General features: G+C 38.0%; 1 protein-coding gene across 1 annotated transcript in view; it reads left to right on the plus strand.

Moving 5' to 3' along the window:
- Positions 1–22,018, plus strand: part of TEX14 (testis expressed 14, intercellular bridge forming factor) — a gene marked incomplete at its 5' end in the record, with an annotated part of 62,033 nt that extends 40,015 nt beyond the window's left edge. The window contains 12 exons of the mRNA XM_081271747.1: positions 748–829; positions 3,389–3,451; positions 4,560–4,687; positions 5,291–5,496; positions 7,261–7,357; positions 8,897–8,971; positions 12,976–13,053; positions 13,989–14,088; positions 16,498–16,590; positions 19,196–19,305; positions 20,570–20,621; positions 21,675–22,018. Coding sequence (XP_081127873.1) covers positions 748–829; positions 3,389–3,451; positions 4,560–4,687; positions 5,291–5,496; positions 7,261–7,357; positions 8,897–8,971; positions 12,976–13,053; positions 13,989–14,088; positions 16,498–16,590; positions 19,196–19,305; positions 20,570–20,621; positions 21,675–21,711 — 1,121 coding nt within the window. The 3' untranslated portion in view covers positions 21,712–22,018. The remainder of the gene's footprint in view (positions 1–747; positions 830–3,388; positions 3,452–4,559; positions 4,688–5,290; positions 5,497–7,260; positions 7,358–8,896; positions 8,972–12,975; positions 13,054–13,988; positions 14,089–16,497; positions 16,591–19,195; positions 19,306–20,569; positions 20,622–21,674) is intronic.
- Between the last annotated feature and the right edge of the window lie 2,080 nt (positions 22,019–24,098).

A 24,098-nucleotide genomic window follows, 5' to 3' on the forward strand; every position in this document is an offset into this window, starting at 1 on the left:
TCTGCTAAAGGTAGGATTATTCTGGTATGCATTCCTAGTGCCTACCAGATCACCTGCCCCTGAGGATTAGGATAGGTATAGGGAGTTTGAAGCATTTGGAATCAGGGTAGGCTGCTCTGTATGCCCCCATCTTCATAAACTAGAATAGTTAATACTGGTAAGGAAAATGGATACTACTTCTATTTGCCTAGATATCTGGAAAGTATTTTCCTGAGAATTGGGGAGGAATAACTTCAGACACTTGATGCTAAGGGAAACAAGACAGTCAAACTAGCTCCTCATATTCAAGACCCCACTCTCTGCCCCCTCACTTTAGAGGGTATTTGATGGCTAAGAGGCACAGTTAACTCTCTGGGAATGCCCAACTAATATTTTCTGTTTGGTAGCTTTAGTGAACAAACCATTATTGGTTTCAACGCCCCCTGGTGTCCATTGACTGGAACTGGGTCAGTTAGCATTCTTGAAAAGACAAACAACATTTGTCTCTAGAAATAACTGTGTGGTCATAACTGAAAGGCCAGTAAATAGCTTAATTGTATTCTGAGTGTCAGAATATAGTTCTCCCCTCTGATCAAGGAAAATAAACTTTCAGAGCAAAAAATCTTCTATACAACATTCAATTCAAACCCAAATAGGGAAGTACTTTTCTATGCAGATTATTTTTCATTCTAGACTAGATCAAGGAAAATTCTAGAAAATGAAGATAATAATCTGTATTAGTAAAAATACATTTCTTTATTCTTTAAGGTAAGGAAATATTCCAAATGAGAAAAATCCTTGGAAGGAATGCTGAGATTTTGACCAGGCCTCAGTTTCAACCTATACAAAGGTATGGGCTGTTGTATCTTATGCAAACCTATGGGCATTGTGTCTTATTCAGTTTCATACTCAGAAGCAGTGTTAATGTTGAGAAAGCCACATGCTTATGCATTCATTACTTGTTTTCAAATGTGTTTTCCCCTATCTTACAAATATTAGTTTTGAACAGCTTAACTTTTTTAGGACTTGTTAATGATTGCAGATCCTGACTCTGACATTCTATTCATGTGACCTTGGTAACATGTCCCTTCCCTCTTCTGTATCCTCATCTGTAAATAGGGATAAGAATGTTGACAGCTGGGGTTGTAGTTCAGTGATAGAGTGCTTGCCTAGCACATATGAGGTACTGGGTTTGATCCTCAGCACCATATAAAAATAAATAAATGAAGGTATTGTGTCCATCCTCAAAAAAATAAAATAATAAAATAAAGAATGTTGAAATTGGAATTAAAAGTAATTCTGTAACTTCTGAGCATCTGTCCTAGAGAAATGAAGACTTAGTGTTTACATAAAAACAATGTACCCAGGGCTGGGGTTGTGGCTCAGCAGGAGAGCACTGGCCTAGCACGTGCAAGGCCCTGGGTTTGATCCTTGGCACCACATAAAAATAAATAAATAAAATAAAGGTATTATGTCCAACTACAACTTAAAAATAAATATATAAAAATGTACACAAATATTTCTTAGAAAATGCATTTGTAAAAACTCCAAATCAGAAACCCACATGTCATCATAATATGTATGATGAACCAGACTGTGGAACATCTATACCAAAGGGTACTACTCAGATTAAAGGGGAATGAGCTATGGATACATGCAACACATGTATAAATCTGTAGAGAATTATGCTTACAGGAAGAAGATATCCCCAAAATTTATTTACTGTTTGATTCCATTTACATAAAATTCTTGAAAATGTTAGAATTATTAAAAATAGTAGGGCGTGGTAGGTATGCCTGTAATCCCAGCAGCTCAGGAGACTGAAGCAGGAGGATTGTGAGTTCAAAGCCAGCTAAACAACTCTGTAGGACCCTGTCTCTAAATAAAATACAAAATAGGGCCGTGGATGTGGCTTAGTGGTTGAATGCTTCTGAGTTCAATCTCTGTACCACCTCCCTCCCTACCGCCTCCGCCAAAAAAAAAAAAAAAAAAAAAAAAAATGTGGTGAGGGTGGGACAAAATTCAGAAAGTTTAAATATTTCTAAGTTCACATTTCTAATCATTCAGGATTGAGCAGATTATACTATATAAGACCCCTAAATTTTAGTGGTTTAAAACAACTGAAGTTTCTTTCTTTTGGGGGGAAGGGTACTAGATATTGAACCCAGTGGCACTTAATCACTAAGCCACATCCCCAGGCCCCCCCTTTTTTAAAAATATTTTTTTAGTCATTGATGGACCTTTATTTAATTTATTTATTTGTATGTGGTGCTGAGAATTGAACCCAGGGCCTCACATGTGCTGGGGAAGCATTCTCAAACTGAGCCACAGCCCCCCATCCCTTTTTATTTTCTGTTTTGAAACAGGGTCTTATCTAGTGGCTTAGGGCCTTGCTAAATTGTTGAGACTATCTTTGAATTTGTAATCTTCCTGCCTCAGCCTCCTAGCTGGCATTAAAGGTGTACACTACCAAGCCTGAAAAAAGTTTATTTCTTGTTCATGCTTCATATTTATGGCTCATAGGTTATTCAGGGATGTTCTGAACTATATAACCTTTTATTAGGGATGTGGACTGGGGGAGGCGCCATCTTTGTGCATCCTTGATCACCAAGACAGGAAAAATGGAACCTGGTGAATTGTACACAGACTTATCAAGTCTCTGTCCAGAAGTAACTCATTACTTTCACTCATATTTCTTTGGTTAAAACAAGTCTTATAATCATTTATGTAAATTAAGAGCCCCAAAATGTGCTGTTTCACTGTGTGCCTAGAAGGAGATACATTTTGTTGAACAGAATTAATAAAGTTAAAAGTCAACCTAAAATCCACATTCTTTCCTTTATACCATTGGTCTTACAGGATTGTTGCAAAAATTAAAAATGTGAAAACACGGAAGAATTTAGCATGGGATCTGCTTGTAGTTAGTGTTCAATGAGTATAGAAAATGAATCTTAAATATTAGTTGAAATAGAAATGGGCCAAGTTCATCTTCAATATTTTCTTGCCATTTTTTGGCACAAGCCTCTCTTGACCTTTCTTGGTATTCTGTAGCAGGAAGCTGTCTCATAGTTGCTAAATCTTCTTGGTTGTGCCCCTTGCTCCAACATTTACCTCCCTATAAAGTTCCTATGCTCCATTGATTTTCTTAGGAATTTCCTCATTGTCATATTGAGTTATTGGTTGATTTCAGGACTGGGCTGACCCTTATAGAGTAGTCAATCTCTGAAGAAGAACTGAGGCCCAGACATGTCAGAGAACTTGTAGGTAGTTAGAAGTAGAGCCAGAACCCACACTTTTCACTTCTAGCTTTGTGCCCTTTCTACTGTTTCTTACTGGGTCAATAAACTAGTCTCTTGTATTAACTTAGTGCATTTGGCTAACGTTGATTTTCTTTCTTTATCCCTCACAGTATTGAAGGTAAACAAGAAGAGACATTAAAGGAATCACCAAAGGAACTGAAAGAGAAAGACATGTATGGCCACCAAAGACTAGCCTAAGAATGCTTGTGTAAAGTATTGGTTTTATGGAAATAATATTTCCTTGTTGTAAGAATCTGCATGTTGGGCTGAGGTTGTAGCTCAGTGGTGGAGTACTTGCCTAGCATGTGTGAGGCACTGGGTTCAATTCTCAGCACTACATATAAATAAATAAAGGTCCATAGACAACTAAAAAAAAAAAAAAGAACATACATCTTTGTGTTTTTATGTGTGGATTTAATGTATGTTCCTTCATTTACCAGGAAACTGTTACTAAACTGATGATGTGATTTATAATTAATAGCATCTTATAATCAAGGAAATATAGTGATGTTGATGATGGTAATAAAAGTTTATGTTTGGGATAGATTAAATCTGCCTTCCACATAAATATCCTTTTATCTATTTTTAGCTGCCAAGATGCCTTTAAAGTTAGTATTTCTTTTTTAAGGTTTCTCTAATATTCTCTCTCCTCCTCTTCCTCATCTGGCTTCCTTTCCCTCTTCTCCTTCCTACTTCCCCTCACACTTCTTCCTCTTTGCCTTTCCCTTCTCCCTTTCCTTCTCCTCCTCCTCCTCCATTTCCCCCCTCTTTCTTCCTGCCTCCTTATCCTCATCCTTATCTTCTTCCTCTTTCTTTTTTTTCTTTTTTTCCTCCTCCTCTTCTCCCTGCATCTCCTCCTCCTTTTCTTCTTTCTTGTTTGACCCAGAGTCTTGTTTTGTTGCCCAGGCTGGTCTTGAACTCCTGGACTCTCAAATACCTGAGACAGTAGGCACATGCCACTGTACCTGACTCTGACATTCTGTTTAAGACATTCTTTAATTCTGATCTATTGACAAAGATTTTTGTCAAGAATATACTTTAAAAATTCTTTTTGCTGGGTGTGGTGGTACATGCCTGTAATTCCAGCAGCTCAGGAGGCTAAAACAGGAGGATCACAAGTTCAAAGTAAAATACAAAATAGGGCTAGGGAAGTGGCTCAGTGGTTGAGTGCCCCTGAGTTCAATCCCTGGTACCCCCCCAAAAAAATTCTTGTCAAGAATATATTACTTGATTTTTCTAAACATCTTCTCAGAATTACTGTGTGTTCTCTTAATTCTTTAGATCATTGACAGATATTCAAGACCTGTCTAGTATCTCCTATGAACAAGATAGCTTTTTAAAGAAAGCCTCATGCAAGACACCCAAAATAAACCATGCACCTACTAGTGTCAGCACTCCACTTAGCCCAGGTAATCATGAACAGGGAGAAGTGTTTTGGGAAACGACCTCACAACCTCTGCCCATTAGCTCTGGGAAGTCAGGCCAGAGATCAGACCTGATGGCTGTTTTCTCCCAGACCAAAAGTATTTACTTAGGGCCAAAGCTGGAGGGAATAATCCCATGGGAGGCAAGGTAGTGGTGGTTGTAGTGGTGGTGGGGATGATTAAGTAGCTGTTACAGTAGTAGAGACATGCAAATGTAGGGTCTATTCTGTTCTCTGAGCACTACTGAATTTAGTGTAGAAATTTGATTGTCTATAGAGTTTTCAATTTAAAACAAACAGTGCTTAAATATCTATAGTTCTTGAGTCCTACAACCATATACAGCCAGCATCAAATATATTTTCTTTAGTGTCCATATTTCCAGTATATTTGTGGTCTAATTTCCCTTTATTTTATTTTGATAGCCAGGTTTAAATATTCTCATTTTTTATAACTTGAGGAGCTAGGTCTCAGATTAGTGATTATTTCAGTTGTTAGCAACTTTGGGAAATCTGCATAGTTAAAGAATTTTGAGTGTTTCATTTGTAATGTAAAGAATTCAGACACTAACCACCTTTTTTTCTCCAATAGGGTCAATTTCTTCATCTGCCAGTCGGTATAAAGACTGCCTAGAAAGTATCACACTTCAGGACCAAACAAGGTCTACCTCTTGCTGGAATAGCCAAGAATCTATTCGAATTTTTTCTGATAAATTTATAACCATTCGAGAGAAAGCAAAGAGCCTGGATTCTCTCCTTACTTCCTCTGAGACTCCTGCTCCAAAACTGATCAATCTGGTAAGTTTACCAATTCTGTTTTATACTCTCACAGGATCATGCACTTATAGGATCAGCCCAAGGGGCTCAGAGATATGAAGGACCAAGATTTTTCCAAATTAATTACACAGCAAGAAATAAGCTGGTTCTTCTCCAGGCTTCCCTGGGGCTCTTTGCCTAAATCTGTATTGTAGGAGGCTTATTTACTTTCTCTTTGATGCCTCCATTGGTTACTTCCCTGAGAGTATTGATTACTTTTCCTCTTCTCTGAACTCCTGAACTGATAATCTGCAGGAAAAACACTTAATTGTATCCTATCCTTTTTTGACCTCTTTTTTCCTCCTCTCTGTCTCCCTAGTGTTTTTTTTAATATATATTGTTTAGTTGTAAATGGATACAATATCCTTATTTTGTTTATTTGTTTTTATGTGGTGCTGAGGATCAAACCCAGTGCCTCACATGTATGAGGCAAGTGCTCTACCAATGAGCCACAATCCCAGCTGAGGCAGAAAGGGATGAGAAGGCTTCCAGAAGAGGTCTGTTGAATGAGTTTAACTTACTAGATAAAAAAGTGAATGGGCTGGGGTTGTGGCTCAGCAGCAGAGCACTCACCTAGTGCATGTGAGGCCCTGAGTTTGATCCTCAGCACCACATAAAAATAAAATAAAGATATTGTGTCCACCGAAAACTGAAAAAAAAAGAATATTAAAAAACTCTCTCTCTCTCTCTCTCTTAAAAAAAAAAAAAGCTAAGTACCAAAAAACCACACAAATAACCCAATCAATAAATGGGCCAAGGACACTTCTCAGAAGAGGATATACAATCAATCAACAAATATATGAAAAAATGTTTATCATCTCTAGCAATTAGAGAAATGCAAATCAAAACTACTCTAAGATATCATCTCACTCCAGTCAGAATGGCAGCTATTATAAAGACAAACAATAATAAGTGTTGGCGAGGATGTGGGGGAAAAGGCACACTCATACATTGCTGGTGGGACTGCAAATTGGTGCAGCCAATATGGAAAGCAGTATGGAGATGCCTTGGAAAACTGGGAATGAAACCACCATGTGACCCAGCCTCAGCTATTCCTCTCCTCAGTCTATACCCAAAGGACTTAAAAACAGCATACTATAGGGATACAGCCACATCAGTGTTTATAGCAGCACAATTCACAATAGCTAAACTGTGGAACCAACCTAGATGCCCTTCAGTAGATGAATGGATTTAAAAAATGTGGCATATATACACAATGGAATATTACTCAGCAAAAAAAGAGAATAAAATCATGGCATTTGCAGGTAAATGGATGGAGTTGGAGAAGATAATGCTAAGTGAAGTTAGCCAATCCCAAAAAAACAAATGCCAAATGTTTTCTCTAAGGAGCCTGACTCCTAGAGGGTTAGAGAGGGGGAGCATGGTAGGAATAGAGGAACTCTAGATAGGGCAGAGGTGTGGGAGTGGAAGGGAGGGGGCAAGGGGTTAGCAATGATGGTGGAATGTGATGGATATCATTATCCAAATTACATGTATGAAGACATGAATTGGTGGGAGCATACTTTATTATACAAACAGAGATATGAAAAATTATGCTCTGTATGTGTAATAAGAATTGTAATGCATTCTGCTGATCCCCAGCACCACATAAAAATAAATAAATAAATAAAATAAAGGTTGATCAACAACTAAAAAATATTTCTTTAAAAAGTGGAAATGATTGAACTGCATGTACTTTTTTACTCAACACATGTGTCAGTTACTATTTTTACATCTCACTTGTAGAAAAGATTGTCTGCATGTGCTGTAGTTGGTTCCTCTAGTATGGCTACCACATCTGACACATCAACCCAAGCCACCCAGAGAAGGAGCCTGCCTAAAGGTACCTGTGTGTCATATCAAAGTAGAAGTTCATAATAGTTAGCCAATTTAAGGAGACTTAAATCGAAGCTATATTTGGTTCAAACAAAAATGCTATTTCCTCCGATTGTGAAACAGGTTTGTTATAGAAAACTTGGAGAATAAAGCAAAGCTTAAAAAATAAAATAATTATATAACTGTAATTTTTTAATTTCATGTGTAATTTTAGTATATATCTTTCTCACAGATTTAGAAATATATTAAAAAATAGCATAGTTGCATATCAGTTCTAGACTGCTTTTTTTTCCTTGATGATATATACTTAACCTCCTTCTCTGTGAGTACCACATCCACAAATTTAACCAACAGCAAGTCAAAAATATTTGAAGAAAATTGTTCTGAACATGTATATGCTCTTTTTCTGTTCTTATTCCCTTAACAATTCAGTAAAATGACTATTTACATAGCATTTACAACGTATTATTATTGTAAGTAATCTAGAGATGATTTAAAGTATATGGGAGGATATACAAAGATTATATGCAAATACTGTACCATTTTATGTAAGAGACTTAAGTGTCCATGAATTTTGATACCCACAGGTAGAAGAGATCCTAGAATCAGTCCCTTATAGATACTGAGGAATAACTGCCTTGTCATTAAAAACTATTCATATATATATATATATGTATAATAACTACATAATAATCCATTCTATTTAAAGTCCATTCTATTTAATAGTCAATGTTATTTAACTCTTTCCTAATGTCAAAGATTTATGTTGCTTTCCAACTTTTTGCTCTGTGTACATAAATCTTTAACTATACTTCTGATCCTTTTCTCAGGACAGATTCTTAAAAGACAGTTTTTAATCAAAAGGATCTGATACTGTTAAGGATTTTTTTTTGGTGGATGGTGGGGTATTGGAAGTTGAACCCATGCCTCACATATGCTAGACAAGTGCTCTACAACTGAGTTACATCCCCAGCCCAAAGGATCTGATGTTTTTACAACTCTTGAGGCATATTGCTTTCATTACATTAATTTTAATATCTTAAGTCTTTGGAACAAAGACTTGAAATTTTCCCTCCGGGAATGGATTTTGTCTTATATTGAGGGGTTATTATAATTGAGCTCTTGGGGCAAGACCTGAAGTACAGTTGCTTTTATATCACCTGGCCTGAAAATTTATAGACAAAGGCCTTCTACTTTGTGTTTTGTCCATTTTGGCTGGTCTATAACCTCTATATTCCTTAAGCAATTCTGATCCAGATTGGATCCCCCAGCCTCTTAGTAAGAACCTACTTCAAATATCCTTAGCAAGGGAAGGGGCACAGGCCAACCAATACTGAGGTAAGTGGGATAGAATAAGAGAGGTCTCTACTAAGAAAATTATTTAAGAGAAGGAGGTATCTATTAGGACTGTTATATAAAAGACTTTCTTTCACCCTTTATTTATTTCATCATTGGAAATCCTCAGTCAAATTCATGAGGGGGCTTAGAAAAGTCCACTTCAGATTCAGGAAAGTGTTAAGTCATTTCTTCCTTTATCTTTTTAAAGAACTAATGGAAGCCATTTCACAGCATCACATTGATGAGCTACCACCACCATCTCAGGAGCTACTTGATGAAATTGGTAAGAGACTGTTAGCCAGCTTTTCATCATTGTGACCAAAGTATATGACACAAACAACTTGGAAGAGGAAAGGTTTATTTTGGCTCATGGTTTCATTTCATGATTGACCAATTACGTTACTCTGGGCCTGAGGTGAGACAGAATATCATGGTGAAAAGGTGTGGTAGGGGAAAGCTGCTCAGTTTGAGGCAACCAGGAAGCGGAGAGAAAGACAGAAGAAGGGACTAGAGACAAGATAAAGTCCCCAAGGACATGTCCCCAGTGACCTACTAATAATAAGTCAGAACCCTCATGATCCAATCATTTTCCCAAACCTCTCCCTAAACAGTACTGCACTGGGAATGAAACCTTTAACACAGAAGATTGTGGGGGACATTCCAGACCTAAACCATAACAGGAACATTTAATACAAAATACACTTGGTCTTGTCAGCTATTGTCACTGACCACAGCATGGTTTCCTTATCTCAGATGTGAGCACTAATAGAAAGGGCCTACAAAGTTCTGGTTGAATGATAAAATCAGAAAGGGACAGCTTTCCAATAAAAGGGACCACAACAACTTAGCTGGGATATTGGCCTGAATCTGTTACATTTTGTTTCTTAAAGGTAATGGTGATGATTGTGAGGGGAAATAAAAATATTAAAATGATTTATGATGATAAACTTCTTTTATTAAAGAAACTCTTATCTTCTTTTTAAACCAAACCAGCCATTCCTTGGAGGCCTAAGTAGGAGGCATTCAAAGTATTGAAATTGTGGGTAAATCCCTTTCCTAAGAGTCAGTGTCATAAAATTTAATGAGACTAGAATTTTCCATTTCAGGCAGAGACTGAGTAGTACCAACTCAATTTTATTTGCATTTGGGTTGATGTGAAGAAATTATGCAAGGTTATCGAAAAATTTGCAGGCAGGTAGTCTGCTTCCCCAGCAGCTTGATGGACCATCCCCTTGCCCTTAGGGGATGCCTCTCATCAGATTTGTGAGAGTTTAATTGTTTTTTTGATGGTCCTATTCTTGCTATGGAGCTTGTAGAGAACTTCCTGGACACTAGTTGGTTTTCAGAGTCTCTGAGGTTTTGAGTCTCATAAGAAGTGAGAGCTTATTGGTCTGACTCTAGGACCAGCTGCCTTCTAGTCTCCTTATAACCCTCAGCCCCTGTTCTTTGACATGTTTAAGTGGATCCAGTCAGCTTCTAAAACCTTCCTTGCTTGGTTTCTTTTCCCGTAGTTACAGGCCCTTTTCTTTTTTATTTTATTTTTGCAGTACTGGGGATTAAACCCAGGGCCTTGCACATGCTGGGCAAGTGCTGCACCACTGAGCATACCCCCAACCCTATAGCCTTTTGTTGCCTCACTTAACCTTGCCTTCAGTGCCACAGGGTCATATAGGTCACAGGCTTTTATGGGTCAGGCTCTTAGGCCCATACTCTACGTCTCTACTTTCTACCTCTGAGGCTCTCTAGTTAATCTCGGCAAATTCTTCCTCTGTAGTTGCTCTTCTTAAAATAACAGAACTGTTGAGATTGGAGTTTATCCCACATGTGTACTGCTTAAGTAGATTTTTAGTATCATTTGTTCCTTAGCAATGGCGTAATTTTCCAGAAATACAAAGTAGGCTTAAATAGGTACTTGCAAGTTTGACTATAATCAATACTTGCCTGTGGATCCTGCTGTCCTACTGTAGTTACCACATGTGAACCCTCTCTCACTTTCTCCATTGTAGCAGCTGTGTTCCCAGGTTTCCTCCTGGGTTCTGGTCTCATGGTACATACCCCAGCACAGTCATTTCACTTATGGCAATTATCTGGGCCAGGTTTGTAGGTGATGTCTACACTTTGAATGGCTCAGTAATTTTCCAGAAATACAAAGAGCAGAGGATCCTTTTTTAATTTTGTCTCTCCCCCCCTCAAGGAATTGTCTCTTTTGTTAGTTGTTTGATCCCCAGAGTCTAGAACAGAGCCTGGTATATAAAAAGAACTCAATAAATGTTTATAAAATAAAAGAATTGAGTTTTCTATGTAAGTAGTAAGAAGCCTTCCATAAACTCAGACTGCAAGCAGTCTTTTGAGATCACCCAAACATGAAATCCCTGTCCTTTTTCTCTCTTAGTCCTTCTCCAATACCCAAAATTACTTGTCTGAAGGAGGCCAGACCTCTTTGTACTGACCCTGTGTTCATCGCTTACAGGACTGCATAAAGATATCCATATGAAGAAGTGACTCTTCTCAGCCTTACTATGTGATTCTAATGCTTCTGTCTAAAGCATTACAGTTTTAGAAAAACCCTTGGAACTTTTATCAGAGCCTGAGTCACCAATCCACACTCATTCTTCCTCAAGGAAATTAGATTTTGGATTTGTGCACTCACCCTCCCCCACACTAGACCCATTAGGCCTTGAAGAAATGGGAGGTACCTACTCAACTGAAGAACTCCCTAATGATAAATCAAGGGGGAAAAGTTCACCAGTGGGCTTCTGCCTTCTCCCTCTAGGAGGTCTTGGATGCCTTATGCAAATAATCAAGTAGAGGGTTTTTGAGTAGTTTGTCCTGATAATGGGTTTACTCATCTGGCTATTGTATATGTATTGTTTCCCCTAAAGAGATTTCTGGGGAATGACCTGCTGTTACTCTTTTGGAGGACCCACATTCAAATCTCTAGATTCCTGACAAGAACCTACAGGGGAAATTTTAGAACCCTAAGATATAGGTAATCATTTAAGATCAACAAGGGACTAATCAGGATTATAATGGATTTTTAATTTCAAACTGTATAAAATGATCTTATAGGGCCCCTTGATGCCAAGCTCTGTGAGGTAGGACCTCTTTCCTACTCAGCAGGAAGGGAGCCAACTTGTACCTTCCCAGAACAAGACCAGCAAGCTCAGGGTGGTCTGCCTGTGCTCCCTGCAACTGACTTTTTGCTCTGCACTGGAGAGTACTTTGAGGAGACTGAGCACTTAATAAATGCAGAGCAGCCACTGATTTTAGCAGATGCTTGTCTTTAGTAAGTATTTCTTTAGGAAATGGAAATAATGGATATTCTCTGCCTCTTGTCTTTCCATAGGCCAGTAGAGATGAGGAAACATTTGAATTATTCTGATGTTGTAATAAAATTTTTTTGGGGCTGGGGATGTGGCTCAAGTGGTAGCGCGCTCGCCTGGCATGCGTGCGGCCCAGGTTCGATCCTCAGCACCACATACCAACAAAGATGTTGTGTCCGCCGAGAACTAAAAAATAAATATTAAAAACAAAAAATTCTCTCTCTGTCTCTCTCTCTCTCTCTCTCTCTCTCTCTCTCTCTCTCTCTCCTCTCTCACTCTCTCACTCTCTCTTTAAAAAAAAATAAAAAAATAAAATAAAATTTTTTTTACAGAGTATAATATAGAGATTAGGAGCATAAACCTTACAGTTAGAACTGCCTGGATTCAAATCTCAATCCTCCCACTGATTATCTGTGTGATTTTAGGCAAGTTCTTTAACCTTTCTTAGGTTTTAGGCAAGTTTCTTAACCTTAATTTCCTCATTCACTAAACACAACAATAATGCAGTCAGTTGCATAGGGTTGCTGTAAAGATTGTGAACATTAGCCTCACATGCACAAGGCCCTGGCTTCAATCCCCAGCACCATACATACACACAAAAAAGATTGTGTGAACATTAATCCTGAGTACATAGGGTGCAGCAAAGTATTACCTATCTTCTGCATCATCATAATCATCTTTTTTTGTCTTACTTGAAAAATTTCCTTCAAATTAGGAATGTCCATAAGCAGTAGTTCTCCAACTTTATCAGGCATCTTGAAGGTCTTGTTAATACACAGATTGCTGGACCATACTGCCAGAGTTTTAGATTCAGTAGCTCTAGGATAAGGCCCAAGAATTTGCATTTCTATCAAGTTCCTGGGTTAAGTCAGAGCTGCTGGTCTGAGGACCACCCTTTGAGAACCACTGCCCTAGAGTCATTCAAAGGAGGAATAAGTTGTCTTTTGCTTTTGTACTGTGACAGAGCACCTGAAGCAGCAGCAGAATTCATCCACAGTGTTGCATGAGAACACAGTACATGATCTGGGCATCACTGCAAATGGTGAGCATATACTCTCAGATTTTTTCATCAGGTTCTAGGTGTAATGTTGTCCTTGGCAACAGAGTAGTACATATGGGGAAGTGTGACCCTGAGGTCAGTCACAACTCCACCTCAATTCTGACTCTACTAGTTTTTGCTTTTGCGGTGTTAGGGACTGAACCTAAAGGTTCTCTACTTCTGAGCCACATCCCCCTATTTATCTTTTAAGACAGTTTCTTGCTAAATTAGGGCCTTGCTAATTTGCTGAAGCTGGTCTCCAACTTGTGCTCTTCCTTCCTCTGCCTCCTGAGTAGTTGGAATTATGAATATGTGCTACTGTCCTAAGTCAGTTATGTGACCAACTGTTTAATATCTGAGCCTCAGTTGTCTTTATCTGTAAAATGGGGATAATAATTCCTATATTATGATGTACATAATAGCTCCACAAACAGTGCATGGTACATCCATAAAATATTTAGCAAATTGTCCTCTTCCCTTTATGGGACTGGTGGGCAAATGAAATGAGATAGCATATGTAAAATGCTTATCATACTTTAGAGGGTTTCTTCCCCACCCACATTCCTTCCTGGGGCTCTAACCTAGAAACATTTCTAAGAAGTAAATTTATTCAGTTTGTTCTCAGGGCTGCTTGCCTTATCTTTTGTGTGACCTTTCTTTCCTCTGCTTGTTCTTATCCATCTCTGAACCTTGGCACAGGCTAGATTTCCTAAAGCTTCACCTGGCACCAAAGAGCTCCCAAGACCCCAGATGCAGCTGCTGTGAATACAGGTGTCCTATAGACTGCCACCTGTCCTCCTGCTCTAATGGGAAGAGAGGAGCTAGTCCATTGCATACTTAAGGAACCACCGATAGGCCTTAATTTCTATACTCCATTTTAAGGCAGGCTTTCTTAATGTTTTCATTCTAATAAAGCTAATTCTTTGAGTTGTTTTTAGATCAAAAGCATTTAGAAGAACAAGAAACTGACTATAATAAAAATGATAACATTTTGCTTTGGACAAGAGAAACTGAGGATCTAGAAGAGGACACAGAGAGGTAATAGAAAAAGCTAGACTTTTGAAAGGGTTTTAAAAATTGCATTGTTTTTATATTAAGTGTTTTCCCCAATATTGACAAATAGGAGGAAAACAATCTTGCCCCATACTATCCTAATAACTCCCATTCCTAAAAGGTCTTCTGCTTTTTAAAAAATTTAACTGTGATAAAATACAAATAATATATGTTACATGTAAAATACATTAATATAACTTACATGCAACATACATACACATTATATGTAAAATAAATATAACATAAAATTTGCCATCTTGGGGTAAATTTACCATCTTGGTTGTGACTCAGTGGTAGAGCACTTGCCTAGCATGTGTGAGGTATAGGGTTAGATCTTCAATACCACATAAAAATAAATAAATAAAAATAAAGGTATTGGGCTGGGATTGTGGCTAAGCAGTAGAGTGCTCACTTAACACTTGCAAGGTCCTGGACTTGATCCTCAGCACCATATAAGAATAAATAAATAAAGGTATTGTGTCCAACTACAACTAAAAAATATTTTTTAAAATATTTATCATCTTAATAATTTTTATGTGTATAGTTCAGTAATATTAAGTATACAGAGTGGAACTGGGGTTGTGACTCAGTGGTAAAGCACTTGCCTAGCACGTGTGAGGCAGTGGGTTCAATTCTCAATTCCATATAAAAAAATAAATAAAATAAAGATATTATGTCCATATACAACTTTTTTTTTTTAAAAAAAAGCATGTATATGGTCCCGACTTATGATGGTTCAACCTATGTTTTTATGACTTTATGATCTTTTCCTGGGATAGCAATATATGGTATGATACTCTGAGTTCCAGACAGTAGCAACAAGCCATAGTTCACAGTCATCCTCACAATCATGAGGGTAAATGACTAATACTCTACAGTGTACTGTCTTGCTCAGCTTGCTGTTTGGTTGGTTAGGTGTATTAAATAAGAAATGTATTTACAACTTAACAGTATTTACAATATAAATCAAGGGCATCTGTACTCAAATTGTTATGCAACAATTCTCCACACATTTATCATTTTACAAAACTGAAACTCAGTTTCTGACTTGTCAACTCCCATTTGCAAGATGGCAGCTAACCACACACCAGGTAGATGATATAAGCGGGTGAGACAAAGGAATATATTAGTTGATTCTGCCCCATTTTATCTGGAAAGCAAAATTTCCCGAGAAACTCTTCCCAGCCCACATCCACTTTATCTAATAGATCAAACTGACACATGACCCCTGTTGGGTACAAGGGACACCAGAAATTGAATTAACATCCCAACTGCTATAAAAGGCAGCAGCAAATAAGAGTGTTTTGACTAACTTTTGGTTAATGAATCTAGTGTTTGTCATATTCTTCAAGGGATATGTTATTCTTTATAAGAAGGAAAAAGGAGAGACCTGGAAGGGGAAAGGTCTGGGAAGTAGAGGAGGAGACTGGAGCCCTAGGATCTGAGAAGAAAATAGAGAGAGGGTTAGAGACAAAGAAAAGAAAGAAGCAAGAAGGGGAAATTTTTTTTCAAGGGATGTTTTAGAAAATTTTTATCTGTGATATAACTGTTCCTTCTATCTCCCCAAAATGCTGTCATTAAAAAATCTGTGCCATAATTTAAGGTAAAAGAATAATTGCTTAAGAAGACCAAGTTAGGTTTGGCTATTCAAACATAAAATTCTTTGTACATGGTCAAAAGTTAGCTAATATTATTGTCTCATCCTTTTCCAAAAGAACTGGTGGCAGTACTTATCACAGACATGCTCCACAGATGCTCAGACATTTCAGTGCTATGAATGGTTTGTCAGTTCTAGGGACCAAGCTAGAGTGGAAGATATTTTTTTGATGGGGGGCGTATTTTTCAGGCTTTCTTAAAACACGCTATTTTCATCTTCTAGCCTCAGAGGTAGTTCTTAGAAAAATAAATAGAAAGTATATGCAATCTTGACCTAAGGTAGAAACTGACTTAATGACCTAGATTGAGACAAGAGTCCGCATTTGACATTGGGAAGCAGTGATATCATGGATGCCATGGCTTTTTGTCAAGGGACTATGGGACTATTTTGAGAGAGAGGATTTTTTAATATTTATTTCTTTTAGTTCTTGGCGGACACAACATCTTTGTTTGTATGTGGTGCTGAGGATCGAACCCGGGCCGCACGCATGCCAGGCGAGCGCGCTACTGCTTGAGCCACATCACCAGCCCCGAATGGGACTATTTTGTATACATTTAAATTAGATCTATGTGACCTCTGTGAGTCTACATACAGTCTGACCAAACTTACATTTCCTCAACTGTATAGAGAAAGCACAGTTTTAAAGTTTCTTGCCACTCTATAGAGTGTTATGTTTTCTTGTCAAGGGAGAGGGAAAAAGACTATTGTCACTATTCTCTTCACTTTCCCTTGGATAGAGCTCATTCTACTCTTGATGAAGATCTGGAAAGATGGTTTCAGCCATCTGAGGAGAGCATGGAGCAGCAGGACCCCCGCAAAGGCTCTACAAGGTTAGTATTCCCCATTGGGGGTTCTTCTTTTTTCCTTACATAAAATTTATATAATTCCTAAGGCATAGAGGTATTAGACTCCATTTTCTTCTTTTTGAGGAAATGGGGCTAGGTTTTAGACTTCTTGGAGAATGAATGTCTGGTAATAGCATTAAACTGCTGTAGATAAGCCAGCCCTGACTCCAAGTGTCTGCATTCTCACACTTGTCTCTCTCCCTCCAGTCACCCACAGTGCTCAAGATATTGATTAGCAAATTGATATCAGTATAGGAGAGGCCTCTAAGATTACTGTATTTAGGCCCTGCTGATTTCAACCTTTTCATCAGTCATTTGAATTATATCAGAAAAGGCATATTTATCAAATTTTTAGATAACAAATCTAGGAATGAGTGCTAATGTGATGGATGATAGACTGGGGATTCAAAATGGTATTGACAAATAAAGACAGCAGGGTATGGTGGCTCGTGCCTGTAATCCCAGCAGCTCTTGAGGTTAGGACAGGAGAATCTCAAGTTCAAAACCAGCCTCAGCAACAGCAAGGTGCTAAACAACTCAGTGAGACCCTGCCTCTACATAAAACATAAAATAAGGCTGGGGATGTGGCTCTGTGAGTACCCCTAGTTCAATCCCTGGTACAAAAAATAAAAAATATAAAGCTAAACACAATGGTGCATGCCTATAGTCACAGCTACTCAGGAGGCAGAGTAGGGAGGATCTCTTGAGCCCAGGAGTTCAAGGCCAGTCTGGGCATCTTAAAAAAAAAAAGATGAAGGTAAAAGATTCAAAAACATAGAGTACTCCTAGGACACTTGGCCTGAAAAAAAATTTTAATTGGAAATTCTTATTCACTATAGTTACATTAATGGCAGGAATTCTTAGTTTTGTATACCAAGCACTTAGCATGCAGCTTGAGACATAATAACAATTCAATAAATTCTTGAAGGCATGGACATGACTCTCTGAAGCTCAGGTTGATGCAGTTGTTGAAAAGGTCAATGCAACATTAGTGCTGTATAGACAGAAATGCATTGATTAGATCAAGGTGATGTGTGAGACCGGTAATGTGCTGTTTAGAGCACTCCTAGGGTGCAATGTGGGACTACTTTTTAGTGCCACATTTTAAGAGATATTAATAAACAGAATAGGGTAACCACAGAACAGTCACAGGTCTGCAAACCAGGTCATATGAGAACAGCTGAAGGAGCTGGGGAGGCTTAGCCTGAGAAGAGCAGATGGAGTGGAGAATTTGATATCTTTCCTCAAATACCTGAAATACTGTAAAGTGAAGAGAGTCAGCTTACTCTCTTTTGCCCCAAAGGACAGAAATAGTGACTAGAAATTACAGAGTAACTGATTTGTATTCAGTAAAGCACAGACTTTCTAGTGGTCACAGCCACTGGATAGGGAGAGCAGCTGGCTTTCCAGTTACTTCAACAATGGCTACTGCTGCTCAGAAGAGACTGGATGAGACTCTGATCTGGGGCATTTGGACACAGGCAGAAGACAACTCAAACACCTCCTCCCACTCTTTTTAAATATTTTTTAGTTGTAGATGGACACAATACCTTTATTTTATTTATTTTTCTTTTTTTTAAATTATAGATGGGCAGAATGCCTTTTTTTGTTGTTTTATTTTTATCTGGTGCTGAGGATCAAACCCAGCACCTTATGCATTCTAAGCAAGTGCTCTACCCCCGAGCTACTCTACCACTAAGCTACAGCCCCAGCCCCTCCTCACCTCTGACCTTGTGATTCTGTTAGTGGAAGTTAAGAGAGGAAAAAAGTCTCTTTTCACCCTTTCTGTTTAATTCTCATTCATTCTCTCTCTCTCTCTCTCTCTCCCTTTTTTTTTTTTTTTTTTTTTTTTTTTTTTTTTTTTTTTTTTGCAGTGCTGGGGATTGAACCTAGGGCCTTACTCATGTTGGGCAAGCACTGAGTTATATCCCCAGCCCTTCTCATTTTACATATTTTGTTTTTACTGTCCATGAAATGAAAGCAGAAAAAAAATCCCTAAATAGTGTTAGGTTCAGCCAGCATCTCTTGAGCATTGACAATGAGCTGAACACTGTGCTAAGGCAGGAGGTGCACAGGGGGATCAATGACTCTGCCTTTAAGGAGCTTATTGTTGAATGGGGGTTTCTGCTTAAAAGTTTAACAAATTTGTTCTTAAACTGTAAGACAGTCAAATTATTTAGACATTTCATATCAGAGGAAGTTGATCAAACGGTGGTCTTTTTCAAAACCACCAATTATGACATAAAATGAGGGTTTTTTTCCCCCCTTTGAGGCCAGCTATATTGTCTAGTGGTGAAAAGCAGAGTCTGATTAGGTTGGCTGTCTAGGTCAGATCCCAGCTCTAGGACTTAGCAGGTATGTAATATCTTTGTGCCTCAGTTTCCTTATCACAATGGGGGCATTGGAGGTAACTACTTCATATAGTTGTTAAGAGAATTAAGCGAGTTAACGGTACATTAGAGCTCTTAAACCAACACCTGGCCCAAAGGGAACACTGTGATACTCCTAATTGCTATGTTTCCTTCAGAGTACAGTCCTGCCCCTGGCTGTTATGTATGTGGTTTAATGCCCCAAACCATTGTTCTTAAAGGGAGAAAGCAACCAATGATCAAGAAGTTGGTGAAAAGCATAGAAAAAGGGAAAAAAGCATCAAGCCAGAGAGAAGGAAATCAGACGGCTTTTTAGGAGCTTCAGAAGAAGGTATGAATTAATGATTGTTTATAATGCAGTCTGCAGTCCTTAGGCTTTGATGAGCATCAAAGTTATTAAATAATGTTTCCCAAATGTTATATACAATCTTCCTTCCTTTGATAATTTCTTTACCCTTGCAGTTCAGTGTAGGTTTTCTGTTAATTGCTGATCATAGCTTCATCACAAAAACAGTAACAACATCAAGTTATATTTCTTAAAAAAAACATTGGCTAATCTCATTGTCTGGAGAGATGTTTTGCTTCTAGTTGTCCAATATCTTCAAAAGAATTTTAAATTTAGCTTACATGGATGCTCCAGACTCCAGTAAGAAATCATATATTATGGAATTTAAATGAGGTTTACAAGTAATGAAAAAGTCATAAATTAACTTTAATTTCAAAACTGTTTTAATAGAGCTTTAGGCTATTTACAAACAACAGTCTCCTGTTTAAAGGACATTAACTCTGGGTTGGGATTGTGGCTCAGCAGTAGAGAGCTCCCCTAGCATGGGCGGGACCGGGTTCGATCCTCAGCACCACATAAAGGCATTGTGTTGTGCCCATCTACACCTAAAAAAATAAATATTAAAGAAAAAACATTAACTCTTTCAGGTCATATGGTATCCCTTTCATCCTTTTCTCATTTAATTTTTCTACCTTGCTTTGTGTCCCGGGATGCTGACTCTAGTGGACTGCCTCTCCCTAGCTTCCTGTTGGCCAGTGGGAGGCCCTGGCAAAAGAGCAGAGGGCAGAAGAGATGTTAAGGGGTTACTTTCCCTCCTTACCTGTTTCAACACCTTGCATCTGATAGAAGTGGTATTCCTTCACAAGCACAGCTTCTATGAGGCAGCCAGTCTTTCCCAGTTCCAGCGGTCCTCTCATCCTCATTCCTCAGTCCCTTCAGACCTAGGTTTCCCATTGCTGCTAGTCACCGAATGCCTTGCCATTCCTTTTTTTATGTAGTTACTTCGTTAAGTAATCTTTATCTGTATTTGCCATGGGTACATTTTGTTTCCTCCAGAACCTTGACTAGACTGTATGGGCTTTTAGTTAGTATTTGCGAATTAGTGTCATTGGTGTCCATTGCTGTGGCAAAGAGCTGCAGAATATTAGGAGGGAAAGCCATTAACCATTCTGCCTCTATAGAACAACTGTTGTAGGTAAAACAGTTTACACTAAACTAGAGAGAACACTAATGTGAATTCTGAATTCTGACACTCTTTGACCTAGAAAGTAATCAGGTTGTTTTTTTCTTCCTCTTACATTTCACCAAGATGAACTAAAACCGTGTTTTTGGAAGCGACTGGGTTGGTCTGAACCATCCAGGTAATGAGATATCCTGTGTTTATAGGTTAAAGTTTACTGTTTACGTAAGCAAATTGAAATATTCACTGGTTTCTAAATAAACATTAATGACAAAGACTTGAATTAAGACCAAGTTGCATGGGGTTGGGGCTGTAGATCAGTGGCAGAATGTTTGCCTGGCATGTGTGAGGCACTGGGTTCAATCCTCAGCACCACATAAAAATAAAGGCATTCTGTTCATTTACAACCACAAAAAAATAAAATAAAAAAAGACGAAGTTGCTCAGTTTATACATACATGTTTCTGTTTATTAAAAAAGGTGAAATTAATTCTAACTTTATTTAAATAAGTAGTAGAAGCAGCCTGAGAATACTTTTCATACAGAAAGTATACATAAGTTGCTGCTGTCAATTGCTTTGCATCATTTTTGCATTTCCATTATACGTTGCTGATCATAATATCCCTTGATTACAAATATCAAAATCCCTGGGCTGGGGATGTGGCTCAAGCGGTAACACACTCACCTGGCATGCGTGGGGCGCTGGTTTCGATCCTCAGCACCACATGAAAATAAAATAAAGATGTTGTATCCACCAAAAACTGAAAAATAAATATTAAAAAAAAGAAATATCAAAATACCTTTTCCTTAAATTCAGTAGAACAGAAAGAGGATGTTGTTTGTATCTTTTGAAAAAATGTATGTAGGGTTGGGGCTGTAGTTCAGTGTTAGAGTGCTTGCCTTGCACATGTGAGGCACTGGGTTTGATCCTTAGCACCACATAAAAATATACTGTGTCCATAAAAAAAAGTCTGTATTGGGAAGGGCACAGTGGTGCACATCTGTAATCCCAGTGATTTAGGAGGCTGAAGCAGGAGGGTCACAAGCTCAAATAAAGCATTTGAGATGCTTGGGGATGTAACTCAGTATTAGAGCACTTACCTAGCATGTATCAGGATCCGAGTTCAATTCCCAGCACCACACAAAAAATAAAAACAAAAACAATAATAATAAAAAGCATATATATCAACTGGAAACTTTTTTTTCTTTTTGTCTTTTAAAACACGTAAACACAGGATAATTGTGCTGGATCAGAGTAACTTGTCAGAATGACTGGAAATGGATCAAAGATGGATTCTGACCCAAGTTTGAGCATCTTGGTTGTGAGCTCTTCTTTCTTCTGCTGCAGTTGTCATTGGGGCAGTGGTTCCAGTTCCTTAACTCACAATTTGTTCAGCTGCTACAGTAGACATAATGGTTTGGCCCCATCTGTGGGCAGCATATGTAACCATTTGTTTTTCAATCAAATTTCTGAAAAGTGTAAGGTAGTTGCAATTTTAAAATTTTCTCATTGTGCTCAGAATGGTTTTTGGTTTTGTTGGTGTTAATTTTTTTGAATATTTTAACTCCTGTTATATAATAAAATGTTTATTTTCAATACCATTTAGGTTCCAGCTATATATTTCTGTGTTTAAGAATTGGGGGTGGGGGGTGGGGAAAGGAACTTCTATTCAAAAACCTTCAATTTCTGTTACAGGGTTTGGCACATGGGCAGCTACCTTCATATATGCTGGTACCAGTTGTCCCTGTTTTATCATAGAAATACTGCCCAACCTTTTGGCTGGGATTGCCCTATTCCCATTCCAGCTAGAAGTAACTTAGTAAGAGATAACAATAACATGCTAAGATTTTTTGAACTGTTCAAGGTAAACAACATCTTCTCCATGTGTTTTTGATTGTGAATCTCACATCATTAGTGTACTACAAGAATGAAATTGTGGTAATACTAATCACAACGTTTTGTTTAGCTTAGCCTCTTTTGATTCCTGGCCTATGTGTAGCTAGCCTGATTTTTAGAGGGTTTATATCTTTCATTACCTCCCATTTGGAATCTTCATACATGAATAGAAACCCTCTCTTGGAAACTATGTGCTACACTGCAGCACTTTCCAGCTAGCATTTTGTTCTGCCTTGGTGAGTAAGTAGCAGGCCTGTTGTTTGTGAAAACTAAATAGTTCCTATTGTGAGTAGTGCCCAGAAAATTTGCCCTGCACAGATAAAATGGGAAGGTACGAGTCTGTTTGGCTATTTTATAGCAAGAAAACAGTTCCTTGCCATTGTATCCAGCAGAAAACCACCAGAAAACAAATTCATTTATAAATAATACTTTGAGAAATACAGATATTTATAATACATAGTCTTTCTCTCAAACAACTTATTATAATTGATGAGACAGAACCAACATAAGTAAAAATATAAGGTCTAATAGCAGATATACAATGATAAATGGTGACTTATGTTATTATCTGTTAATATGCATCAAGGATATAGGTCCTACACCAACTCCCTGTAATAAGGGTTGTAATCTGTCCACACAGAAAATTTTTTTATTTGGCCCGCGATTGTAAAAAATAGTGGTCAGTATTAGTAATCATAATGTTGATAGATATTTTTTTATTGGTTATAGAGCAATTATTATATACCAGTTGCTTTATTTATATTAATCAATTTTCCTGCACATGGGAGTCCCACTGTTTCTTTCACTCATCAGCTATTTCAAACTGTCATCTCTTACTTCCTATCAATACTCAACAGATGACTTCAGAGAAAATATAAGCCCTCAGGTGGGAGTTAACTCAGCTTCCTGCCACCAAAACTCCAAACATAATTACCTATATCCCTGTAGAACAGAAGTTGTTGTAGGTAAAGCAGTCAATACTGGACTGTACATATTCTTTCCACTCTCCTCCCTGTTTTAATAAAGGCTGTGTCCCTCTTCCTATCCTTAGGTCATCTCATCTTCTGTCCACTCAGGGTTTTCCTTCTGAGGTTAGCATTTCTCTCTTTAGTAGCTTCAACCTTTCTTCTTTATTAGCTTCTTTTCATAAGCATTAACACACTTAGATTTTCCTATTTTTAAAAAAGTGTTCCCTGGATCCCACCTTCCCTTCTACCTACTATACCATCCTTCTCCTCCCACAGCAATTCTTGAAACATTCTTGTCTACATCTGCTATCTTTAGTACCTCACCTCCCACTCGAATTCTACTCTTTCCATTCTCTAGCAGTCACTAAGGTCACTGATGACTTCCATATTCCTAAATTCCTCAGTAACTTTGACCCCATTGTCAGTTTCTCTTTCAGTCTATCCTCTTAGCTTCCTTGATGTTGCACACTGTTATTTCTTCTCTCTCTCTCTCTCTCTCTCTCTCTCTCTTGTTGCCTTACCTCACCCTCCTTTACAGGCTCTGCCTTTGTCTTTTCTTACTGCAAGTTTTCCTCCTAAGCAACATAGTTTATTCCCATGATTTCAGTTAGCACCTATGGACTCACAATTTCAGATTTGTATTTTAAGTGTACGACCAGACCTCTATTATGAGCTATCTTATCTCTTATACTTCAGGTATCTTACTGATATACCCAATATTGAACTAATGTTATAAAGACAATAAATAGGTTAAAAGTAGTAGTAAATGCTGTAGGGGCGGCAACTTAACATCA

Source organism: Spermophilus citellus, assembly GCF_964194105.1.
Source record: "Spermophilus citellus genome assembly, chromosome: 17".
Classification (NCBI taxonomy): domain Eukaryota; kingdom Metazoa; phylum Chordata; class Mammalia; order Rodentia; family Sciuridae; genus Spermophilus; species Spermophilus citellus.